This window comes from Ursus arctos, unplaced genomic scaffold (assembly GCF_023065955.2).
Source record: "Ursus arctos isolate Adak ecotype North America unplaced genomic scaffold, UrsArc2.0 scaffold_27, whole genome shotgun sequence".
Classification (NCBI taxonomy): Eukaryota; Metazoa; Chordata; class Mammalia; order Carnivora; family Ursidae; genus Ursus; species Ursus arctos.
This window is the reverse complement of record NW_026622952.1, coordinates 36,455,075-36,476,606: the sequence shown is the minus strand read 5'-3', so window position 1 is coordinate 36,476,606 and position 21,532 is coordinate 36,455,075. Positions and strand designations below refer to the sequence as shown.

The 21,532-nt window shown below is 39.6% G+C and overlaps 1 protein-coding gene and 1 non-coding gene across 2 annotated transcripts in view; both read left to right on the top strand.

Moving 5' to 3' along the window:
* Window positions 1-21,532, top strand: part of LRP2BP (LRP2 binding protein) — a 38,495-nt gene that overhangs the window by 12,314 nt on the left and 4,649 nt on the right. The window contains exons 2-8 of the mRNA XM_026508608.4: window positions 720-802; window positions 2,071-2,197; window positions 2,911-3,023; window positions 5,672-5,785; window positions 18,920-19,062; window positions 19,144-19,249; window positions 20,354-20,577. Coding sequence (XP_026364393.1) covers window positions 758-802; window positions 2,071-2,197; window positions 2,911-3,023; window positions 5,672-5,785; window positions 18,920-19,062; window positions 19,144-19,249; window positions 20,354-20,577 — 872 coding nt within the window. The 5' untranslated portion in view covers window positions 720-757. The remainder of the gene's footprint in view (window positions 1-719; window positions 803-2,070; window positions 2,198-2,910; window positions 3,024-5,671; window positions 5,786-18,919; window positions 19,063-19,143; window positions 19,250-20,353; window positions 20,578-21,532) is intronic.
* Window positions 12,665-12,771, top strand: LOC113262302 (U6 spliceosomal RNA). The gene has a single exon (XR_003318751.1). It is a non-coding gene; the product is annotated as a U6 spliceosomal RNA (small nuclear RNA).

Below are 21,532 nucleotides of genomic sequence, written 5' to 3'. Positions count from 1 at the left end.
CCTTCCAAGTGCTCATGCCAGTGATCAGTCTCTAAGAAGGGAGCGAAGTGTCCAGGAGTGAGGGGACTCAGGTTTGGCAGGGGGACAAAGAAAGAAGGAACAGCTGTGAGTCGTTTTCAATTAACATTCACCGCAGCTGGAGATGGGGCCCTAACTAGTAAAGAAGATCTGGGAAGCACACCGTCAGCGACCGTTACACCGACCCTTCCCTTTAAAGTTGTGGATTTCTCTCAGATTCTATATCATCATTTAATGTCTACAATTTTTATTAGAGAATTTTCTAAATTTACAGCATGTTAGGCAAACAGTAGTCAAGTTTCAAATGATGATTTTATATCTAATCCCAAGATTTGACAGAAATAAACGCAAACTTGCCTTTTAAAAATCATCTCGTATCTCATTTTCTAGACTTAAAAAATACTAAATTTGGTGTATTCTCTTACAGGGGTCCTGCCATTTAGAAAAATCATATTAGTCTCAGGTTTTGGAGAACAGTATAGAATAATGATGAGGTGCTGGGTGTCCCAACTGTCCCGCTTCCTAGCCCTGTGACCTTAGGCAAGTTACTTAAACTCTTCGGTGTCCTCAGATGTTAAAAGGGCCCCATAATAGCTCCTATCTCATAAAGTTTTGTAGGAGTTACAAAGTGCCTGTGAAGCACTTAGAACACACCTGGCATTTAAGTAAGAGCTCAATCACCTTTTGCTTATGTTTTCTAGACCTCCTCCAACACTTCTGTTAAGCTACAACAAAACCCATGTGCAGTATTGTACCTACAGAGAGCAAGAGGAGTTCAAAGAAGGTAGAGTATTGTTTTTTGACTTGCTTCATTTCCAATGACCTTCCTGAATATGCCAAGTTTTTTCTTAGCCCTTTTGGATACAGTAGCACACAGGCTGACTTCTTCAGTAAAATAAAAACTTCTATAACCGGTTTCTGAGTAAATTGATAATGCTATCCACGTCATCCTATTTGAATTGGTTTTCTTCTAAATACTTTACCTATTATTGCTTCAGCCTAAAGCTCATTGGAAACTTTTACATTCACTAATACAAACAAAAGGGTTTTGGAATCATAGAATCAAAAAATTTTATATATCTAGCAACAGACATTTAGAAATCCTCTAGTTCAAACGACTTATAGTCCAGACTACAGATGAGGAAGCTGACTTTTTAAAAGATTAAATGCCTCTTCCAAAATGACAGATACTGCAGCGGTTTTTCCCCCCCCTAATTTACTGAATTATCTCCCTTTTCTGCACTTCATTCTTGTGAACGAAGCAATTTATTGTCCAAAGCAGTTTCACATAATAGTTTAAGTGCAGCTTTCCAATCCCACTAAAGGCCCCGAGTTCTTCTCCTCAACACCAATCAGGAGCCTGTACCGGAAGCTCGTTCCTGATTGGTTAAAGTCAGCTGGAACAGTAGAATGCCAAGGAGTAAACAGAAACGCATAGCAACAACTGAGTTTGCTGTCTCACTACCCTCAGCCTGGGCCAACCTGGACTCCTTCATCCCAAATGAGGTGGCCACCACATTTTATATGAAGGCTTTGATTTTCCATGCAACTGTGATCCATCTTAAAACATGGCAATCCAATACAGACGGGAAGATAAAACTGAACAACACAGCTAAAATAAAGTGTATTCCCAGGTACAAGAGACAAATGCTTTAATTTGAAATGAATGAGTATCATGAGCTTCAATTACACGGCAAAGTACCGGTGCACAAGAACTCTATCTAGGGGCGGGGCCCCCCAGTTCCTACTGGTGGCAGGTTGGTAGGTGACACAAGCCGCCGCAGGTGTGAACTCGCAGCCAGAGAGGACTTGCAAATGGCTCTCGTCATTCCTCCCACGCTGTGGAAACAAAACTGTGCCTCTCGTGGATACGGAGGGCCCTGGTTTCCTCAGAAAGCACGTGCACATCCCAGAGCTGGTAGTGTGCTGCCCTATCCTGAGGCAAATGCAGGGAGGTTGCATTTTATAACGAGTGCCAAGTGAGAATGGAGTCTTTGCGTTTTTTCTGAAGGAAGACATTTCTACCATCTTGTTTTTTATTCTTGTTTACAGAATACACGTTGTGGAAACAGGATGAAGCTGACCAGTGAAAAGTTGCCCAAGAACCCCTTTTATACCTCTTTATCCCAGTATGGTGCTAAGAACCCAAAATTCTTCCAATGGAGGAAGGAAAAGACTGGTACAAATTCTGATAATATTCTCACTACGAGTTAATTCCGTACACCAGAGCAAAAAAGACAAGAAGTAGGAGTCTTAACTGCTGTCAAGGAAGTGGTTAAATTTACAGTCCTTTTTAGCTTTCCTGTAAGAATCTGAGACATGGCTGCTTATCTGGTAGCAAATCGTCAGTGGAGAAGTCTCATAATTAGATTCCAGTCCTGGTTTTACTCTTAGGATTTTAGGACACCCTTCTGGAAGAGAGAAGCCAGATGTCACTTCTATTAAAGAAAACAATGCCATACTTTACTTCAAATTGGCATTTAAAGCTACCATTTTGTTTCTGTAGACTTACTAATATTAAATTGGGAATGGTTACTAGCTCATTTGGTTTGAATAGTTCTAATTAAGGCTCACATTAAGAATTTCACTCATCCACAGGGTAGCTTTGCCTAAAGAACTGCACACAGACTGCATTGCTAGAGCTCCTGCCTTGTAGTAAACAGGGTTGGTTTGGAAAGCAATCAATACATATTTTATGATTATACAAGGCATGGTGTTAGGTGCTGTGATCATGTTTTTCCCCTTGAGCTAAGGAGGCCAGTTTTATGAATGAGAACTAGGAAGGAAACTAGTATAAACAGTGCCAGATGAGTTCTATATAATTCATGACTTCAAGAGAGGAAATTCATATCATATGGATAAAGATGAGGTTCTTTACCTTTTAAAAACCAGATCGTTACAGCCATGCGAATTTGGTGGATAAGGCATTGCAGCTCTTGAAGGAAAGAATAAGAAGAGGGGATGCTCTGGCATATTTCCTCCGAGGCCAACTATATTTTGAAGAGGTATCATTTCCTGTTTCTTTTTTTAAAATTTATTTAAATTCAATTTAGTTAACACATAGTGTATTATTAGTTTCAGGGGTACAATTTAGTGATTCATCAGTTGCACAGAACACCCAGTGCTCATTACATCAAATGCCCTCCTTAATGCCCATCACTCAATTACCCCATCCCCCACACTCCTCCCCTCCAGCAACCCTCAGTTTGTTCCCTAGAGTTACAAGTCTCTTACGGTTTACCTCCCTCTCTGTTTTTTGTTTTTTTTTTTTAAAGATTTTATTTATTTATTTGACAGAGACAGAGACAGCCAGCGAGACAGGGAACACAGCAGGGGGAGTGGGAGAGGAAGAAGCAGGCTCATAGCGGAGGAGCCTGATGTGGGGCCCGATCCCGGAACGCCAGGATCACACCCTGAGCCGAAGGCAGACGCTTTAACCGCTGTGCCACCCAGGCGCCCCTTCTCTGTTTTTATCTTATTTCATTTTTCCTGTTTTTCATTTCATATAATGCTGTTCTTGGATCCTCATAGCAAAACTTCCCACAGAGTTTCTTACATTGTTATGCAGAGGGAATTCTGGTAAATTCCATAGGTTAGGGTTGTGGCTTTTAAGTACAAGATTAAGGAGATATTTGACCTTCCTCCATAAAAGTCATTCTAATGAAAGTCATTTATAGGAGTCATTCTGGTATATAATCCATTCTCACACTAGAAATTAAAAATATAATTTTTTTATTTTTGCCCCAAATAATATCATTCATAAAATCTTTTCAAAGAAATAACAACTAAAGACCCTGATTCTTATCTAGTACTTAGAGGCTTTATATGTTCCCCTCCAGAGGTAGGGGGGAACTGGCCTCTCTCTCCACATTATGCTGAGGCATCCTGAGGGGCAGATGTAGGCCAAACTGTGCAAAGCCATCACTCAAGCTTCTGTAATTTAGCAGCAGTCCTTCACTGACCCCCATGGGGAGATGTGAAAACAGACCAGCTGTCCCCAGTCCCTTCACCACTCATGGACTATTTGGGCAGCTATTAACCTATATCCCACTTAACTCTTAAATCTGATGGCTCCATCATTCTTTCTGGCAACAAATATTTGTTGAGGACTCATCATGCACCTGTCACCATGAGCTAACACAGGTTAAGAGAATGATCTCTCAGCTTTGGCCATCGGGTCAGGTATGAGTCCTACAATTGTGTAGCCTTAGACACAAATACTTCATCTCTTGGAGTCTCAGTTTCTTCATCTGTAAAAGGGGGGGTAATAATGTGTTTCCTAGAGCTACAGTGAGGATGTATTCATTGTAGAAGTACTTACTAACAGGGCTTGGCACCTAATAAGTGTTTTATAGGTGTTTACTATTATTATGCTAAGCTCAGACTATATTGTGATGTGGGGACGAGAATGGTCCACATGTCATGAAACTTACAGTCTACTAGGGGAAGAAAATAAATGAATACATCATTACAAATAAGGAGGAGTACTATGAGAGCAGTTAACTAGGTACCATGATAGAGAATAACTTAGGGAGGGGTGGAAAGACTGTGGTTGAAACTAATTTGAAGAAAACGAAACGAGCAGTGCACACAGCCCAGTAGTGCAAGTGCATTCCAGGGGGAGGGGAGAAAATGCAATGTTTCAGAGATGTGGGGGAGCTCTGTGAGCTCTAGGAATTGAGACCAATATGGTAATAAGCAAGGCAGAGAATGGCTCTAGATGAGCTTTGTCTAAATTGTAGTAAGAAGACACTGAAGGGTCTTGAGTCTGTGATGAACAGATTAGAAGGCAAGCATGGAACCAAGGCCAGTTTAGGGGGAAATCATACCATTTCAAGCAAGAGAGGACGGTAGTCTTGACCAGAGTGGCAGCAGTGGAAACTGGGTCCTGGATTTATTTTGGAGACACAAATAATAGCATCATGGACTGAAAAATAGAGAAGTGGGGAGGGTGAATTTTGAGAAGACAATCAAGATTTCAGGTTTTATACACACTGTGTTTCGGATGTCCATTAGTCATCCAAGGAGACAGGTTTCAAAGTAGAAACTTACACGTTAAGAGTCTAGATCTCCAAGGAGAAGTCTGGGTTGAAAGTGTATCTTTGAGATTTTCCAGCATGTAGATGGTATTAAAAATCATGAAAACTAACAGGACCTCCTTTCTCTTCCTTCCTATAGAGTATTCTAACTTCTCCAGCTCTCTCACATCCCGGCCAAACATTAGCCAGAAAGGAGAATGAGTCTTAACAGCTAGGTCATTAACTCATCATTATGTGTTCTTTAAAATTAATACTTCTGGCCCCAGCTCTGAAGTTTCTCAGACTCCAGGAGTGGCGGGGGGTTACGACAGGATGGACTGAGCAGAGGGCTGGGCTATCATTTTGGGAGAAGTTTGGCAATATCCAATTTGCTTTTGAAAGCAAAGAAGAGTCTCATCCAGATTTTTTCTGGTCACTTCCCTCAGTTGCCATATTCAGGTCTTGATTTTATAGTTATGTTGACTATTGTCCATGCCATACTTGCAAATTCCGTAAATTTGTTGCTGTCTTTTGTTCTATTTGGTGCTTCTAGCTAGATTTAGGTGGGAATTAAATATTTTGGATTACTTTAAGGTAATAATGAAAATAATTCAATATTTCCTGGGAGCCGTTAGGGATGGTATGAAGAAGCATTAGAACAGTTTGAAGAAATCAAGGAAAAAGACCATCAAGCAACTTACCAGCTAGGAGTAATGTATTATGATGGCCTGGGGACACCTACAGATGCTGTAAGTTACTGTTTTGTTCACAGTGTTTAAGATGTCATTGTTAATGGATTATATGATAGAATTAAAATTATTTATATTTTAATAATATCTATCCTTTTAGCATTTAAAGGATAACAGTAGTTTTACATGTATGTGAAAAACAAAATTTCTTTTTGCCCCCTCCTTGCTACCACCGTGAATAACATTTTTGTTTTAAAACGTTTTCCGTTATTTTTATAAGTTATTCCAATGCTACATGAACATGGAGAAAAGTTAGAAAATAAGCAAAAATAGGATCACCAAATTCTACTATCAAATATGAACCTGGTTATTATTTTAAAGTATATTCTTCCATGTATTGCCCCATGTAAAAAATTATATATATAATATATATATGTACGTGTATACATTTTTTTCAATGTAGGACTATACTGTACATAATGTTTTTTAATATCCCTTTTCACCTAACAATGTATTTTGAATGTCCTTCTTGTCAATAAATATAATCTATATTATCATTATAATACCTGCATAATTAATGTATATCAATATTTCTAGGCCTCTTTTATTTGTACGTGTTTGAAGATAAAAGAAAGAATAAACTAAGCTCTGAGGTTTGGAGATCAGTATTACAATTTTTCTATTCCTTATGGGCTTTATTATTTATTGATTTTTATTTATTTTATTTTGGTCTCATCTTACAAGGAAATTTCACACACTATCAAATAAAAATTGGGAATTTCCTTTTACATTTTTCAAAAGTTCATTTCTCTGTTCACCAGCAAAGCTGCTCTCTCCGTAATAGTCTTAAAAATTTGTGAAAAGTCATAGGCTTTCAAATGTTCACTGCTTAAAAGCAGTATGATCTTGGGGAAATTATTCCTGGGCTATAGTTTCCTCATTTGTAAAATGAGGATAAATAAACCTAAGTTAGAGATACATCTGCCATTTCGCCACGCCCTTGGCCATGGCCATCCTGGATAATTGATCACGGCCCCCTTTCCAGCTAAATCCAGACATAGCCTCAGAACTTTCATCAATACACAGCTTTAAGGTGACATTACCAATTCAATCCACTGGAGGCAGCATACAAAATAAAACCCATTCACCCAACTCACACAGCTGTCAAGGAGATTGAACAATCAGTAAAGTAACAGAGGGCACGTGTAGTAAGCACCCAGTGTTTTCTTTCCTGACTTCACATTGTATGAAGTTAACAATGGGGACTACTTTTAATTCCTGAAATTCTTCATTTGTTCTCTTTTATAATCTTAGCATATGAAATAAGTAAATGATGAAAAAATGAGTATTTCCATTAAATACAAGATATTTTATTTTAACCTATTTATAGTTTAGTCTGTTAAAAGCATAGTAACATGTAGAATGCAGGACTACATTGGCCTTACTGTGAATTGAACACAGCTGGCCATACCCTTCTTGAAATATCTTCCTCTTGGTGTCTAAGAGTCTCTCCCATGCTTTAAAAAACTCTTTCCACCATCTTCTATTGTTTGGGATTTTGTTGGTTTTTTTTAATTTTTTAAAAGATTTTATTTATTTATTTGACAGAGAAAGAGAGCACAAGCAGGGGGAGTGGCAGGCAGAGGGAGAGGGAGAAGCAGGCTCCCCATGGAGCAGGGAGGGAGCCCAATGCGGGGCTTGATCCCAGGGCCCTGGGATCATGACCTGATCCAAAGGCAGATGCTTAACCGGCTGAGCCCCCCAGGGGTCCCAATCTTCTATGTGTTTGTAATACAGTTTTCCCTGTTCACCTCTTCATAGCCGCCCCTCTGTCCTTTGCTAGCTGCTTCTCTTCTAAGTGTTGAACTGTGTCAGAACCTAGGCCCCTGCTGCCCCCTTTACTCTCTCAACTCATCCAGCCCCATGGCTGACATCACCTAGACTTGTAAAAGACTTCCAAATTGAGGTTCACCCCAGAACCTCATGCGAGATCCATACGCCAACTGCCTATCCCTAGATGTTTAGTAAGCGTCTCCCAGTCTCCACATCTAGTTCACCTACAAATCCGATGCTCAAAACACACAGATCCCACTATTTAAGGCAGTGGAGTTTCTTTGTGCACTGGTACCGTTCACGGGGGTCATTGTCGTCACTGGAATTGCCTTAAAGGACACAAAAGCAGCAAAAAAACATCCGCCTCTCTTTTTTGCATTGTGAGCACCTACTCTACCATCCCCGAGGTATGTGCTTGGTTTAGGTGGAGTCATTGTATCACTCACTCACTCTTCCATTCCACACACATTTACGAGGCAGGAACAGTCTGAGATGCTGGGGAAGCAAAGATAGGTATGAAAAGGAACACACAGTCTGAGAAAAACTACGAGTGCAGTTGTGAGTCCTGGATGGAGACAGATACACCGTACTAGGTACACGGGGTTGGGGGGGGGCAGTTTTCACAGAGCAGCTGACATGGGCTGACTCTCAGGAGACAAGAACAGCATGTAAGGTCAGGAATGGCATTCGGATGGAGGGATCAACATGAGCAATGTTAGGAAACCTTGGGTAGCCTGGACCCGACTTCCTCAGTCATCTCTCTGCACATTTCAGTACACGAACTGAACTAGTCTTTTTTTTTTTTTTTAAGATTTTATTTATTTGAAACTGAGAGAGCGCACACAAGAGAGAGCATAAGCAGGAGGAAGGGACAAAGGCAGAGGGAGGAGCAGACTCCTGGCTGAGCAGGGAGCCCGATACGGGGCTTGATCCCAGGACCCTGGGATCATGACCTGAGCCGAAGGCAGATGCTTAACTGACTGAGCCCCCCAGGTACCCCCTAACTGAACTAGTCTCCGTCCAACTACCCATGAACCATCCTGTGTAGGCAGCCGGGCACCGAAAGTCTCACATAAAGAAAGAAGGGCCAGAAGAGTAATCTTAATGCCAATTCTGCATCCATTTAACGGTACTCTTCGAGACAGTTGCCATCTCATCTCTCTGACCATCATGTCGTATGGTAGGTACTAAATACAGTCGGAAATGTAAGTTGACATACCAATTTTATGTCTCTTTTCTCATCTTCAAATAATAAAGGCAGTTTTTAGGGAATAGTATTAAAATCCATTCTAGAAAATATTTTAATCAAGATTAAGCACAGTAAGATCAACAAAGGCTATAACGTTCCCATGCTTATTATTTCAGTGATTGACTCCAACATTTAAATATCTGGCAAAAAAAACAATGGTTTTAAGTGATTCAGATTCTCTATAATTGTTTTGCCTACGCATTCAGATAGGCTTGAAAATATCACAATTATTTTATTCAATTGATTTTTTTGTTAGATTTTCCAGGGACTCTTATTTTTACATCAATTTTAAGTCATTAAAAAACCAAATGTGCTCTTTAAAAAAAAAATTACCAAAAAGTATCAAGACTCTTTCAGGTATTCACTCTATCTCCATGCCACTCACTTCTTTGGTATTTATCTATATTCATCATAACAACACATTACTGTCAGTCAGCTGCCCAAATTAACTGTGAACGGGAAGAAATTCTCATAGGCTGCATACCTCACAAGATTCTTTGCAAACTTGCTGAGTACTTTCTCCCCCACCCTTTCCCCTTTCTGCATCTTTTCCCTCTACTCTTTCCCCAATGCAAAAAAAAAAAAAAAAAAGGTGATTTATCCCATTTTCTCAGAGAGTAATATAGTACTCTCACCCTTTGCCTTCCCCTCATTCAGGCCGCTGCTCCAGTGTTACTTCCCTTGAGAGGTTTTCTGTGGCCGTATTACCAAAATTAACACCCCTTATTTTTTTCACAAACTTTAATGGTGATCTTTATTTGTTACCTGTTTAATTTCTTTCTCCCTAAGTGGAATGTAAGCTCCACAAAATCCAGGGGGTTTATTTATCTTGAGTACTGCTAAATCCCCTAGGAACTTAAGACAGTATTAGAAGCACAGCAGACTCTCAGTAATGTTTATTGACTGACCTTGTGGCCCCTTGCTGACAATACCATTATTAGGGTCACACCTCAAAAGGCTTTTCCACAGAACTTTCCTAGAGAAAGATCCTATCTAAGCAAAATTATGGGGGCAGCTGTTAATAAAATATTTTCCCTGGTTACAAACAAAATTAGAAGAATGAGGTATCATAACCAACTAAAATTCAGCCCCGATATTTAACAATTCAACATAAGGAAATCTATAAATATACCACATTAGTAGCTTGAATAAAAGACACCATATAATGGTTTTAGTATGTATTGAAAAAACATTTCATAAAACTCATTCATTTGTTTTTGTTCAAAACACAAAAAATAAAAACATTTCATAATGAAAACCTTTTTTAAAAACAATACTAGGAAGTATGTTTCCTTATAACTTAGGAGTAGCCATTTAAAGTTAAAAGCTCAAACTGGAGAGATGTTTCCCAAGCAGAAACAAAATCTTTTCCACTGGTCGTATGTATGGACCTACTCTTCTGTCTCCCGAAAATCTTTCAGATCTGTCCCCAGTCCTTTATTCCCAAGTCTGTTCCAGTTCAGGCTCACAATACCCCTTACCTGGGTTATTTCAGAAATAGATCCCCAGCTTCTTGCCCTTATCCCAGATTCATTATTCAAACCGCCACCAAAGTCATCTTTCCAAAATACAAATCTGATTACGTCCCATCCATCTTCCAAAACTTCCAAAGACTTCAATGTTGAAGGTCAAAAGAAGGGCATGATTTGGAGTGTTCCCATGGACAGCCAGCTAGCTGGCCACCAAGAGGCCATATAAGGTAACATTTACTTGGTAAATTCTTCGGTCTCAAAACGAATAACTGCCATTGCAAATCCTCACTCTAGTCCCAAGTTTGCGGTCACTGCCTGATTGCTGCCAACAGGGGGGGCTCTACCAGGCGTCATGAAGCCAACCCACTGTGACTAAACCTGAACTTGACGTCAGAGTTCTGTTCAGAACCCTGACTTCACTTGGTCCCAGCAAGCCTCACAGCTGTATCATCGTTGGCCACCACACATAACGTACGCCTCTCTGGTCATCTGTCTTCTCCCATATTCTTGACTCCATATTGCTTTCTGCCTCCTCTCCTGTTCTCACTGCTGCCCTCCTTCCTAAACGTTCCAGCTGGCAAATCCTCAGCCTTTTCTCAGACTCTTTCGTTTACTGCTTTGCCTCATCAGAAACAGCTGTCCCACATCCGGCCCTCTTTGGGTGGAGGGCTCTCCTTCCACGCGGCAGTGTGCCATGGAGCTCAAAGGTGGAGCTGCCGTCATTTTCACACAACCCCAATTCATTTTCCAGCTCTTCTCTCTCCTCTGCCCCAGGCACAAAGTACCGACTCTGAAATTCATACCAACTTACTGCCTTTCCTGGTTCTGTCAATTTTCTGGTCCTCGGTCATTCCCTAACATTAATCTGAATGCGTTGATTCTGGGATTACACTTTTCTTCCCTGCGTTGTTCCATCACTTTATGTGACATTTGAACTAAGAACTGAGGACTAAGAGGGAGAAACCATGGATAGAGGCCTGGGGAATCCCCTTCCAGGCAGAGGAAAGAGCTAGTGCTCAGGTCTGAGAAAGAAGGAGGGTGTAACTGGTAAACTAGGGCTGAGAGTGTGGCTTGGGTTACTGATGTAGTGAAAACCCTGAAAGGGAGTGAAATTAATAGGATTTCCATTTTAAAAAAATCATTTTTTCTGTTGTGTGGAGAATGGACTGAACAGAGGCAGGAGTAGAAGCAAGAAGCCACTGCTGTTCAGATAAAACCACATAAACTGAAGTACCATCGTGGAAATAGAGAAAAGGGCACAGATTTAGGGTATATTCTTTAGAGGATACAGGCCTTCTGAAAGACTGGCAGAGGGGAAGGAATAATAAATAATAAATAATAAATAATAAATAAGGGGAGGAATCAAGGCAGATGTTGCCATTTAACAACAATGGGATGACTGAGGGAGGCGCAGGTTTGGGCGTGACAAGAAAACCTAAACGTTTCTGTTTCCATGTTACTTTTTGAAGTGCCTGTTAAGTCACCTATGCAGAGATGTCACCTAGAGAGTCTGGAGCTCAGGGATGCAGTCAGGACTGGAGAAATCAGCAGGGGCTCTCTGTGGAGCCGCGGTAGTTACAGCGCCCGATCGGATACAGTTACTGAATGAGTGAACGCAGAGAAGAGGAAAAGGCCAAGGACGGAGCTGGGGAGCCCTCCAATATTTAATGGTCAGAAGGGAATAGCCAGCAAAGGAGGGAGGGGAGGAACAGCCAGCGAGAATGGAGGAAAATCAAGAGTGTGTGGTGATCTGGAAGTCCGACAATGAAACTGCTTCAAGGAGGGAGTAACAGATGCCTGGGTGGCTCAGTTGGTTAAGTGTCTGCCTTCGGCTCAGGTCATGATCCCAGGGTCCTGGGATCAAGCCCCACGTCGGGCTCCCTGCCCCGCGAGGAGTCTGCTTCTCCCTCTGACCTTCCCCTCTCTCTTGTGCGCTCTCTCACTCTCTCTCAAATAAATAAATAAAATCTTAAAAAAAAAAAAAGAGGAGGAAATGATCATCTATCTCAAATTCTGCTGAGATGCGTACAATGAAAACTGAGCATTTACTCTTAGGCACATTAAGATGAATCTCATTAGAGACTCTGACAAGCCTGCAGTGGACTGGTAAGGGCCAAGGTCAGAGTGGGCTGAGATGCATGGAGGTGAGGAGGAGGACATAAGCACTGAGTTTTGGCATAAAGCAGAACAAATGCATATGCAATAATGAGGGGATCATGGACTCAAGGGGGGGGGGGGTTCCCCCAGAACAGAGAAACTGCAGTATATTTGTAAATCGACACACGAGATCTAGTATAGAGGGAAAAAAGGATGAATCGGGTAAATTCACGGATATGGTGTTTCTTTTGATTTTCTGTTTTCCCAGTGAAATAAAAGTGAGGCCATGTGCTTGCTTCAGCAGTATGTATACTAAAATTGGAATGACAGAGAACATTAGCATAGTCCCTGCATACAAGGATGACACACAAAGTCATGAACCACTCCATGTTTTTTATAAAAATATAAATAAAAATTTTAAAAAGGTGAAGCCATGAGCTGAGAAGGTGGGAAAGGGCAGGGAGCAGTGGAGGTGTGAAGAGACAGGATAATGTCCGAAATAGTACCTTCTCTACCAGGTGAGTGGGAGAGAGAATTGATGAGACAAATTGATAGTACTGTTTGCCGGGGCTCAGCGCTCCCTCTGAAATTTGTGATCACAGGTTTAAAGAAGGACCTGTCACCGCGGCTGTGTTTTTCTCCAGCGACGCTCAGCTGCTTGAGGGCGGCCGAGTCGGCAGAGAAATGGTTTATTTGCCAGATAAATGAGTGCCAAGGAGGGAAAGAGTAACAAAGAAATGAGTGTGATCACAGATACGGGTCAGCCGAAAATGTGGGAATTAAGGACATGAGGAGCTGGGGGAACCAGGGAGGCTGGCAGATTCAGTGGCTGGTACGACAACTCCAAAATAGAGTGGCTCGAATGTAATTACATATGGAGGCCAGAGGAGCATAAAGATGGCCTCTGCAGGTCCCTCCTTACCTAGAATGACACTGTTGCCTTGACCATACTCAGCCTGCAGTAAAGGGGCAAAGATCCAACTCTTAATTGTTATCACTTTCTTTTATTAATTTACCAAGTCGTTTTTAATATTCATTCGGTCCTGAGGCTGTCTGAACCGCATATGCTTTGGGCGGTAGACTGGAACTGTTTTCTTCAGGGAGCATTCCAAGGCCATTATTACCCCACAGAGAGAACAATCACACGCGAACCCCAACATCTGGGGAAGCTACAAACGGAAACTGGAAATAGCACTGGGGGGAAAACGGGGAAAGCAAACAAATTTTGGCTGAGATGAAACTAGCAGTGAGGACAAGTTCACCTGTTTTAGCCTTTCTTTTCCTATCTTACAGAATCCTGAAAAGGTTTTTAAACACTTTCCCTAGCATCAGGCAGTAAACACTGGAGTGTAATTTAGTGCCAGACTGCAGGTCATTACGAAATTCACTGTCTCTGGGCTCGTCAGGCAGCAGCACCTCTGTTTTCCAGAGACGCTACTTTTCTACGTCTCACCTCTAACCACTCCCCGGACAACTTCGTGTATTAAATGCAATCAGAATCAAATTTCCTGTGAGGTTTTTTTTATGGCATGTGACAAGCTGATTAAAACTTCATGTGGAAAGAGCAAAAAGGCAAATATGTATCTGTGGTACTTAAAGCAATGCGGTTTTTGTTCAAGCACAAGGCAAAGATCAAAAGAACAAGAGTCCAGAAAGAGATGTACATCGATACAGGAGCAGTTAGCATATCACAAAATTGCTATTTCAACTCTGTGAGAAATGGTGATGGAACAATTTGATTACTTTAACTTATTTTCTAGTTATGTATATTTTTAATAGTTGCTCTAGAGATTACAATATGCACTTTTGTCACAATTTACATGGAGTTTATATTGTATTACTTCAGGTGAAATAAGAGAACCCTGAATAAGTATGCTTTCATTTACCCACCTACCCCCAATCTTTAGTGTTATCATAGTATACTTCTTAAATTTACATTATATAATAAATCTCAAATATAAAAGTGTAATTTTTGCTTTAGTCATATCTTTTGAAGAAACTAAGAGGAAAATAATTATGCAAACATGTGTGTATATATATATATATATGTATTTTTTTATATTTGTTACATATTTACCATTTCTAGAACTCTTCATTCCTTCCTATCAACCTGCGTAGCCATCTGGCGCCATGTTCCTTTCCTTTCAACCTGAAGAATTTCCTTTGAAGGGCATTTCTTATTGTACAAGTTGTAGGTGATGAATTATCTCTGATTTTGATCATCTAAAAATGTCTTTAATCTGCCTTCATTTTTGATGAATTGTTTTGCTGGTTGAGTTTTTCTTTTCCACATTTTAAAAATGCTATTCTCAAATCTTCTGGCCTTCATTAATTCCCACGGGAAGTCACTCACTACTTCCATTGTTCCCCCCTGCCAGTTTTATTGAGATATAATCAACATATAACATTGCATTAATTTAAGGTGTGTGTGTGCATATATCTGCATATACACCACGTCTTCCTTATCTATTCATCTATCAGTGGACACTTAGGTTGCTTCCATATCTTGGTTTTTGTAAATAATTCTGCAATAAACATAGAGGTGCATATATACTTCCAAATTACTATTTTCATTATCTTTGGGTAAATACCCAGTAGTGGAATTATTGGATCATATGGTGTTTTTATTTTTAACTTTTTTTGAGGAACCTCCGTACTGTTTTCCACAGTGGCTGCACCAGTTTGCATTCCCACCAAGTGTACGAGGGTTCCTTTTTCTCTATATCCTCACCAACACTCATTTCTTGTCTTTTTGATTTTGGCTATTCTGACAGGTGTGAAGTGATATCTCCTCGAAGTTTTGATTTGCATTTTCTTAATGACAAGGGATGTTGAGTGTCTTTCCATGCGTCTGTTGGCCATCTGTAGGTCTTCTTTGGAAAAATGGCTATTCAGGTCTTCTGCCCATTTTTTAATTGGATTGTGTGTGTGACAGAGTTGAGTAAGTTCGTTATATATTTTGGATATTAACTGCCTATCAGATATATCATTTGCAAATATCTTCTCCCATTCAGTAGGTTTTTGGCCTTTTTCTTTGGGTGGTGGTTTCCTTCACTGTGCTGCAAAATCTTTTTATTTTGAAGTGGTCCCATTAGTTTATTTTGGCTTTTGCTTCCCTTGCTGTAGGAGACATATCTAGAAAAAGGTTGCTATGGCCAACATCAGAGAAATACTACCTGTTTTCTAGGAATTTTATGGTTTCAGGTCTCACATTTAAGTCTTTAGTCTCTTCTGAGTTTATTTTTGTTTATGGTGTTAGAAAGCAGTACAGCTTCATTCTTTTACATGCAGCTGTCCACTCTTCTCAGCACCATTTATTGAAGAGACTGTCTTTCTCTCATTGTATAGTCTTGCCTCCTTTGTCATAGATTAATTGCCCATATAATTGTGGGTTTCCTTCTGGGCTCTATCTTCTGTTCCATTGATCTATGTGTCTGTTTTTGTGCCAGTATCATACTGTTTTAATTACTACAGCTTTGTAGTGTACCTTGAAATCTGGAATTGTGATACCTCCAGCTTTGTTGTTCTTTATCAAGATTACGTTTCCTATCCAGGGTGTTTTATGGTTCCATGAAAATTTTAGTAATTTTTGTTCTAGTTTTGTGAAAAATGCTGTTGATATTTTGATAGGGATTGCACTGAATTTGATAGTAGATTGCTTTGGGTAATATAGACATTTTAACTATGTTAATTCTCCCAATCCAGGAGTATGGAATATCTTTCCATTTGTTTGTGTCATCGTCAATTTCTTTTCATCAGTGTTTTATAGTTTTCACAGTACAGGTCTTTCACCTCTTTGGTTAAGTTTATTCCTAGGTATTTTATTCTCTTTGGTTCAATTGTAAATGGATTTTCTTTTTTTTTAAAGATTTTATTTATTTGAGAGAGAGTGAGCATGAGCAAGGGTGGGAGGTGGAGAGCAGAGGGAGAGAGAGAAGCAGATTCCCCCAGTGAGCAGGGAGCCCAACACAGGGCTCGATCCCAGGACCTTGAGGTCATGACCTGAGACACTTAACCAACTGAGCCACCCAGGCGCTCCATGTAAATGGAGTTTCTTAATTTCTCTTTCTGCTTCTTTGTTGTTAGTGTATAGACATACTACTAATTTCTGAGTATTAATATTACATCCTGCAACTTTTCTGACTTCATTTATTACTTCCAGTAGTTTTCTGTGGAATCTTTAGGATTTTCTACATATAGTATCATGTCATCTGTAAACAGTGACAGTTTAGCTTATTTCCAAAATGAATACTTCTTTTTCTTGTCTGATTGCTGTGGCTAGGACTTCCAGTATTATGTTGAATAAAAGTGGTAAGATTGGACATCCTTGTCTTGTTTCTGATCTTAGGGGAAAAGTTCTCAGTTTTTCACCAGTGAGTAAGATGTTAGCTGTGGGTTTTTCATATATGGCCTTTATTGTGTTGAGGTATGCTTCCTCTAAACCTACTTTGTTGAGAGTTTTTATCATAAATGGATGTTGAATCCTATCAGATGCTTTTTCTGCATCTATTGAGATGATCATATTATTTGTATCCTTTGTTTTGCGGATGTGGTGTATCACACTGATTGATTTGTGAATATTGAACCATCCTTGCATCCCTGGAATAAATTCCATTTGATTTAATGTATTGGTGGATTCAGTTTGCTAATATTTTGTTGAGGATTTTTGCATCTATGTTCATCAGGAATATTAGCCCGCAGTTTTCTTTTTTTGTGGTGTCTTTGTCTTGTTTTGGCATCAGTTAATGCTAGCCTCACAGAATATATATGGAACCTTTCCTTCCTCTTCTATTTTTTTGGAATAGTTTGAGGAGAATAGGTATTATCTCTTCTTTAAATGTTTGGTAGAATTTACCTGTGAAGCCATCTGTTCCTGGACTTTTTTGTTAATAATTTGATTACTGATTAAATTTCACTACTAGTAATCAATCTGTTCGGATTTTTTATTTCTACTTGATTCAGTTTCAGAAGATTGTATGTTTTTAGGAATTTATCCATTTCTTCATGGTCAACGTTCATCAAGATTGTCCAATTTGTTGGCATATGTTTTCTTTTCAAAGAACTAGCTCTGGGTTTCATTGCCTGTCATTTTTTTCAGTCTGTCATTTATTTCTGCTCTGATCTTTATTATTTCCTTCCTTCCTACGTACCTTGGGCTTTGTTCTTTTTCTAGTTCCTTTAGGTGTAAGATTAGATTGTTTATTTGAGGTTTTTCTTGTTTCTTGAGGTAGGCCTGTATTGCTATATATTTTCCCCTTAGAACTGCCTTTGCTGTGTCCCAATTTTTGGGAATGTTGTGTTTTCATTTTCATTTGTCTCCACATATTTCGTTGATTTCTTCTTTGCTTTGTTGACCCACGGCTGTTCAGTATCATGTTGTTTAACCTCCATGTGTTTCCCCTCCCTGCTTTTTTCTTGTGATTTATTTCTCGTTTCATACTGCTGTAGTCAAAAAAGATGCATGGTGTGATTTCAATCTTCTGAAGTACTAATTATCTAGTTGTCCTCCCGTATATGGTATGTTATTTTTCTCTCGCTGCTTTCAAGATTTCTTTGGCTTTCAGCAGTTTGACTATTATATAGGCCTAGGAAAGCTACTTTCTGTTTATCCAGCCTGTTGTACACTGAACTTCATGGATCCCTTCCACTTGCAGTTTTTAAGAGTAATCTCTCCTCCAACTTGTGTGTGCTCTGGTAAACTTTCCAGGGTCTTTAAAAAGTTGTGGGGTATTTTGAAACCTACTTTAAAAAGTTCGTTATTTTTTAATGTTTGTTCCAGATTTAAACATTGATATCTGTGGAATTCACAAAAATAAATCCTTATAAATTAGGACTCACTAGAAGGCAAACACCTTTATCTTCTATTATTGTGGTGTTCAACCAGCAACAGAACTTGGAGAGAGCAGTGAAGGATAAAACCTAGAATGTAGTATATAGAAAATGTGTTTGATGGTCAAACGTTTTCTTCTTTGGAGTGATGTTTGAAAGTTTGTGTCTGATGGATTTTTTTGGAGAGGGCAATGTCTTCTGTGTGCTCTTTGTGACTATGCAGATGTCATATGAAGATTAGCATATTGGATGTAAATTATCACTGAACATACTTGGTGTGCTCGAAGAGAGAAAACAGTGTTTGGGGCTCACAAATGTACTCTAATTATAAATGTGGAAGACGTTACAGCTATTCCTATATTTTGGTAAGTTGTAAAAACTGTGCCCATGCAGAATAAGGGTTATAAGGTAGGAGGGAGGAGAGAAAAAAAAGAAGCCATATTGAAACATAGTGCAACTCTGGAAGCTATAAAATGAGGGAAATGGCTTATATCCTGGAGCTCTGGGAATGCCTCCTCAGGAGATGTTTCCCCCCTCCTTCCCCCCATCCTTCCCTTCCAGCTCTACAGACTAAAGCACAACCATCCTGTCTGGGCACAGAGTCATGACATCAAACATGTCAGAGGGTGAACATTTTAAAAGATTATTGGGAGAAAGAATTTAGTTTGGGTAAAACTAAAAACTAGGGTTTTTTGTTCTTTTCCTTTGTGGAAGGAAAAAGGAGTGGAATATATGAAGAAAATTGTTGATTCTCCATGTCCCAAAGCAAGACACTTACAATTTGCAGCTGCCTACAACCTTGGAAGAGCTTATTACGAAGGGAAAGGCGTCAAACGATCAGATGAGGAAGCTGAGAGGTAGTTTTACCTGAGAAGAAGATTTTTTTTTTTAATCAAATGCTGACACAAAGAATAACTTGCCTTGCCTTTCTTTTTTAGACTGTGGCTTTTTGCTGCAGACAATGGAAATCCAAAAGCCAGTGTGAAGGCTCAAAGTATCCTAGGATTGTATTATTCAACAAAAGAGCCTAAAGACTTAGAAAAGGTAACACTGGTCTATTTGTTTTTAATGTTAGCACTACACGTAGATTAATATTTCACTATTTCTTTTTTGAATGGAGGGTGGTGAAGAATGAGTGTTTAAAGAGCTCTCGTAGTTCTTTAAAATGTAAAGAAAGTTCACATTTTAGGATCTCAAAGCTCATTTCATGCTTTATTCATCTGCACCTCTACAAAAGGAGTCCACAGATGTGAGAGCATTTTGTATGCTATAAAAAGCCACATGTACAAAATATTATTATACCATGAAAGCTAAGAGAGTCCTGAAATATAGCCTAAATCCTTTTACATGTGAAGAAATTAAAATTAATTTGTTCTGAGAAAGTAATGATGCTAATAAGTAAAACACACACACACACACACAAACCCTAGTTACAAATTAAATCCATTTAAGATTTTTACAGAAATACTATCTCTTTAATCATCGGTGACTGAAGCATTTTCCAAGAAATCCTTAGAGGGAGAAGGAAATGTAGAGCCAAGTCCTACCTGTAAGAGGCGTTAAGGACAAACTTACAAGGATCACATAGCAACCAAGAACCTCTTCCGATAACTGAGCAGCCACTTGGAAATAATTTTTTGAACTAATTCCAATTCACTGTAGTTGCATATTAAGCAAATGTGCTTGTGACCACATGCAGCTTTTATCTTGGTTGCCTTTGATCTCAATAGGTGCCATCTCCATGATCCACTTGGAGCTCTGACTGTCCCTCAGCATCAACTGTTCCCCTCTCCCTCCTGCGCCTCATTGCAGGTGTGTCTCAAAGCCTAGCAGACACTTAACTTCCTACTTCCTATCCTCCCAATCCTTCCTCTGGAAAAATGTGACAATCTTGAATCCTGAGACAGCTGAACTGTCTAGACTGTGACCTAACCTACACTGTGGGTAGAAAACAGGTGGGCTCGCCTTGGCACTCTCTTCTAGGTATGTGAAATTGGTGCTAACCTGAAATACACTCAAGGTGCTAGACATATTTCCTAGAGATTAATGAAGAGTACTATCTTGTAATGAGAGATTTTCTTCTTTCTAGTATTCCTTTGTAATTTTGCCTGGTGAATAATAAATAAGATGAAATTGTTTTTTTCTTAGGCATTTTATTGGCACTCAGAAGCATGTGGCAATGGAAATCTGGAGTCCCAGGGTGCGCTTGGACTCATGTATTTTTATGGACAAGGCATCCGCCAGGACACTGAAGCTGCCCTGCAGTGCTTAAGAGAAGCAGCGGAACGTGGAAATGTCTATGCTCAAGGGAGTCTTGTGGAGTATTACTATAAGATGAAATTTTTTACTAAGTGTGTCACATTTTCCAAAAGGTAAATGAGCTGGACAGAAGTATTTACAACACCTCCTACTAGATGTTCTGTGCCAGGTCTGTTCGATAGAGCTTGCTGCAATATTGGAAAGGACAGCTATTGAGCACTGGAAATGTGGCTAGTGCCACTGAGGGCTGAACTGTGACATTTAATTGGATTTTAAGTAATTTAAATAGCCACCTGTAGCTAGTGGCTACCATATTGAATAGTATAATTCTACACCATTAGTCTTCAGGATTTCAGTGCTATTTGCTGAGTGATCTTAATCAAGTTTAACTTTTTGGGGCATCAATTTCCTTTTTCATAAAGAAGGAAATGTTTCCACGGCATTATATAGTGTACATAAAGTACTTAATATAGTTCAGCATATAAGAAATGCTTATTAAATATGTTTTAATTTCTTCCGACTCTTCAGCCACATGTTCTATAACTGCGCAATTGCAAGATAGCCTGATAAAGATTGTAAAATGAGAATAATGCTTAATAGCCGTCAACATTAACATCTTACAAAATATATGGAGATTTCTCTTCTCTGAGCCCATGTACATTCCTACACTTATTTGCTCATAACTTACAAATGCAATGTACCAAAAAAAAGCAAATGTGATGTCCTCTATAGAGGCTATAAGGCCATGCTGATGTGTTTCCCTCCCAATAATGCCTGAAAGCAGCCCCCAAGCCTCCTCTTCCCTAGCTCAGGGTGGGGCAGTCATCAACCAGGTAGGATGAAAGAGCTCCTTCCACCCTCCTTCCCCCAACATCATGGCTTCCAGGCAGAGGGCCACTTAAAAACATGATCCCCAAAGTCCCAAATCTCCAAGTACCTATCTGGTTAACACCAAGACTTTAAATAGTTCTTAAAATCTTTCAGACTTTCCATTATTATCCACATTCCTATACCCTGTAATATTACAGGTGACATGGAGTTGAGTAGATCTTATTCCCACACAACTCT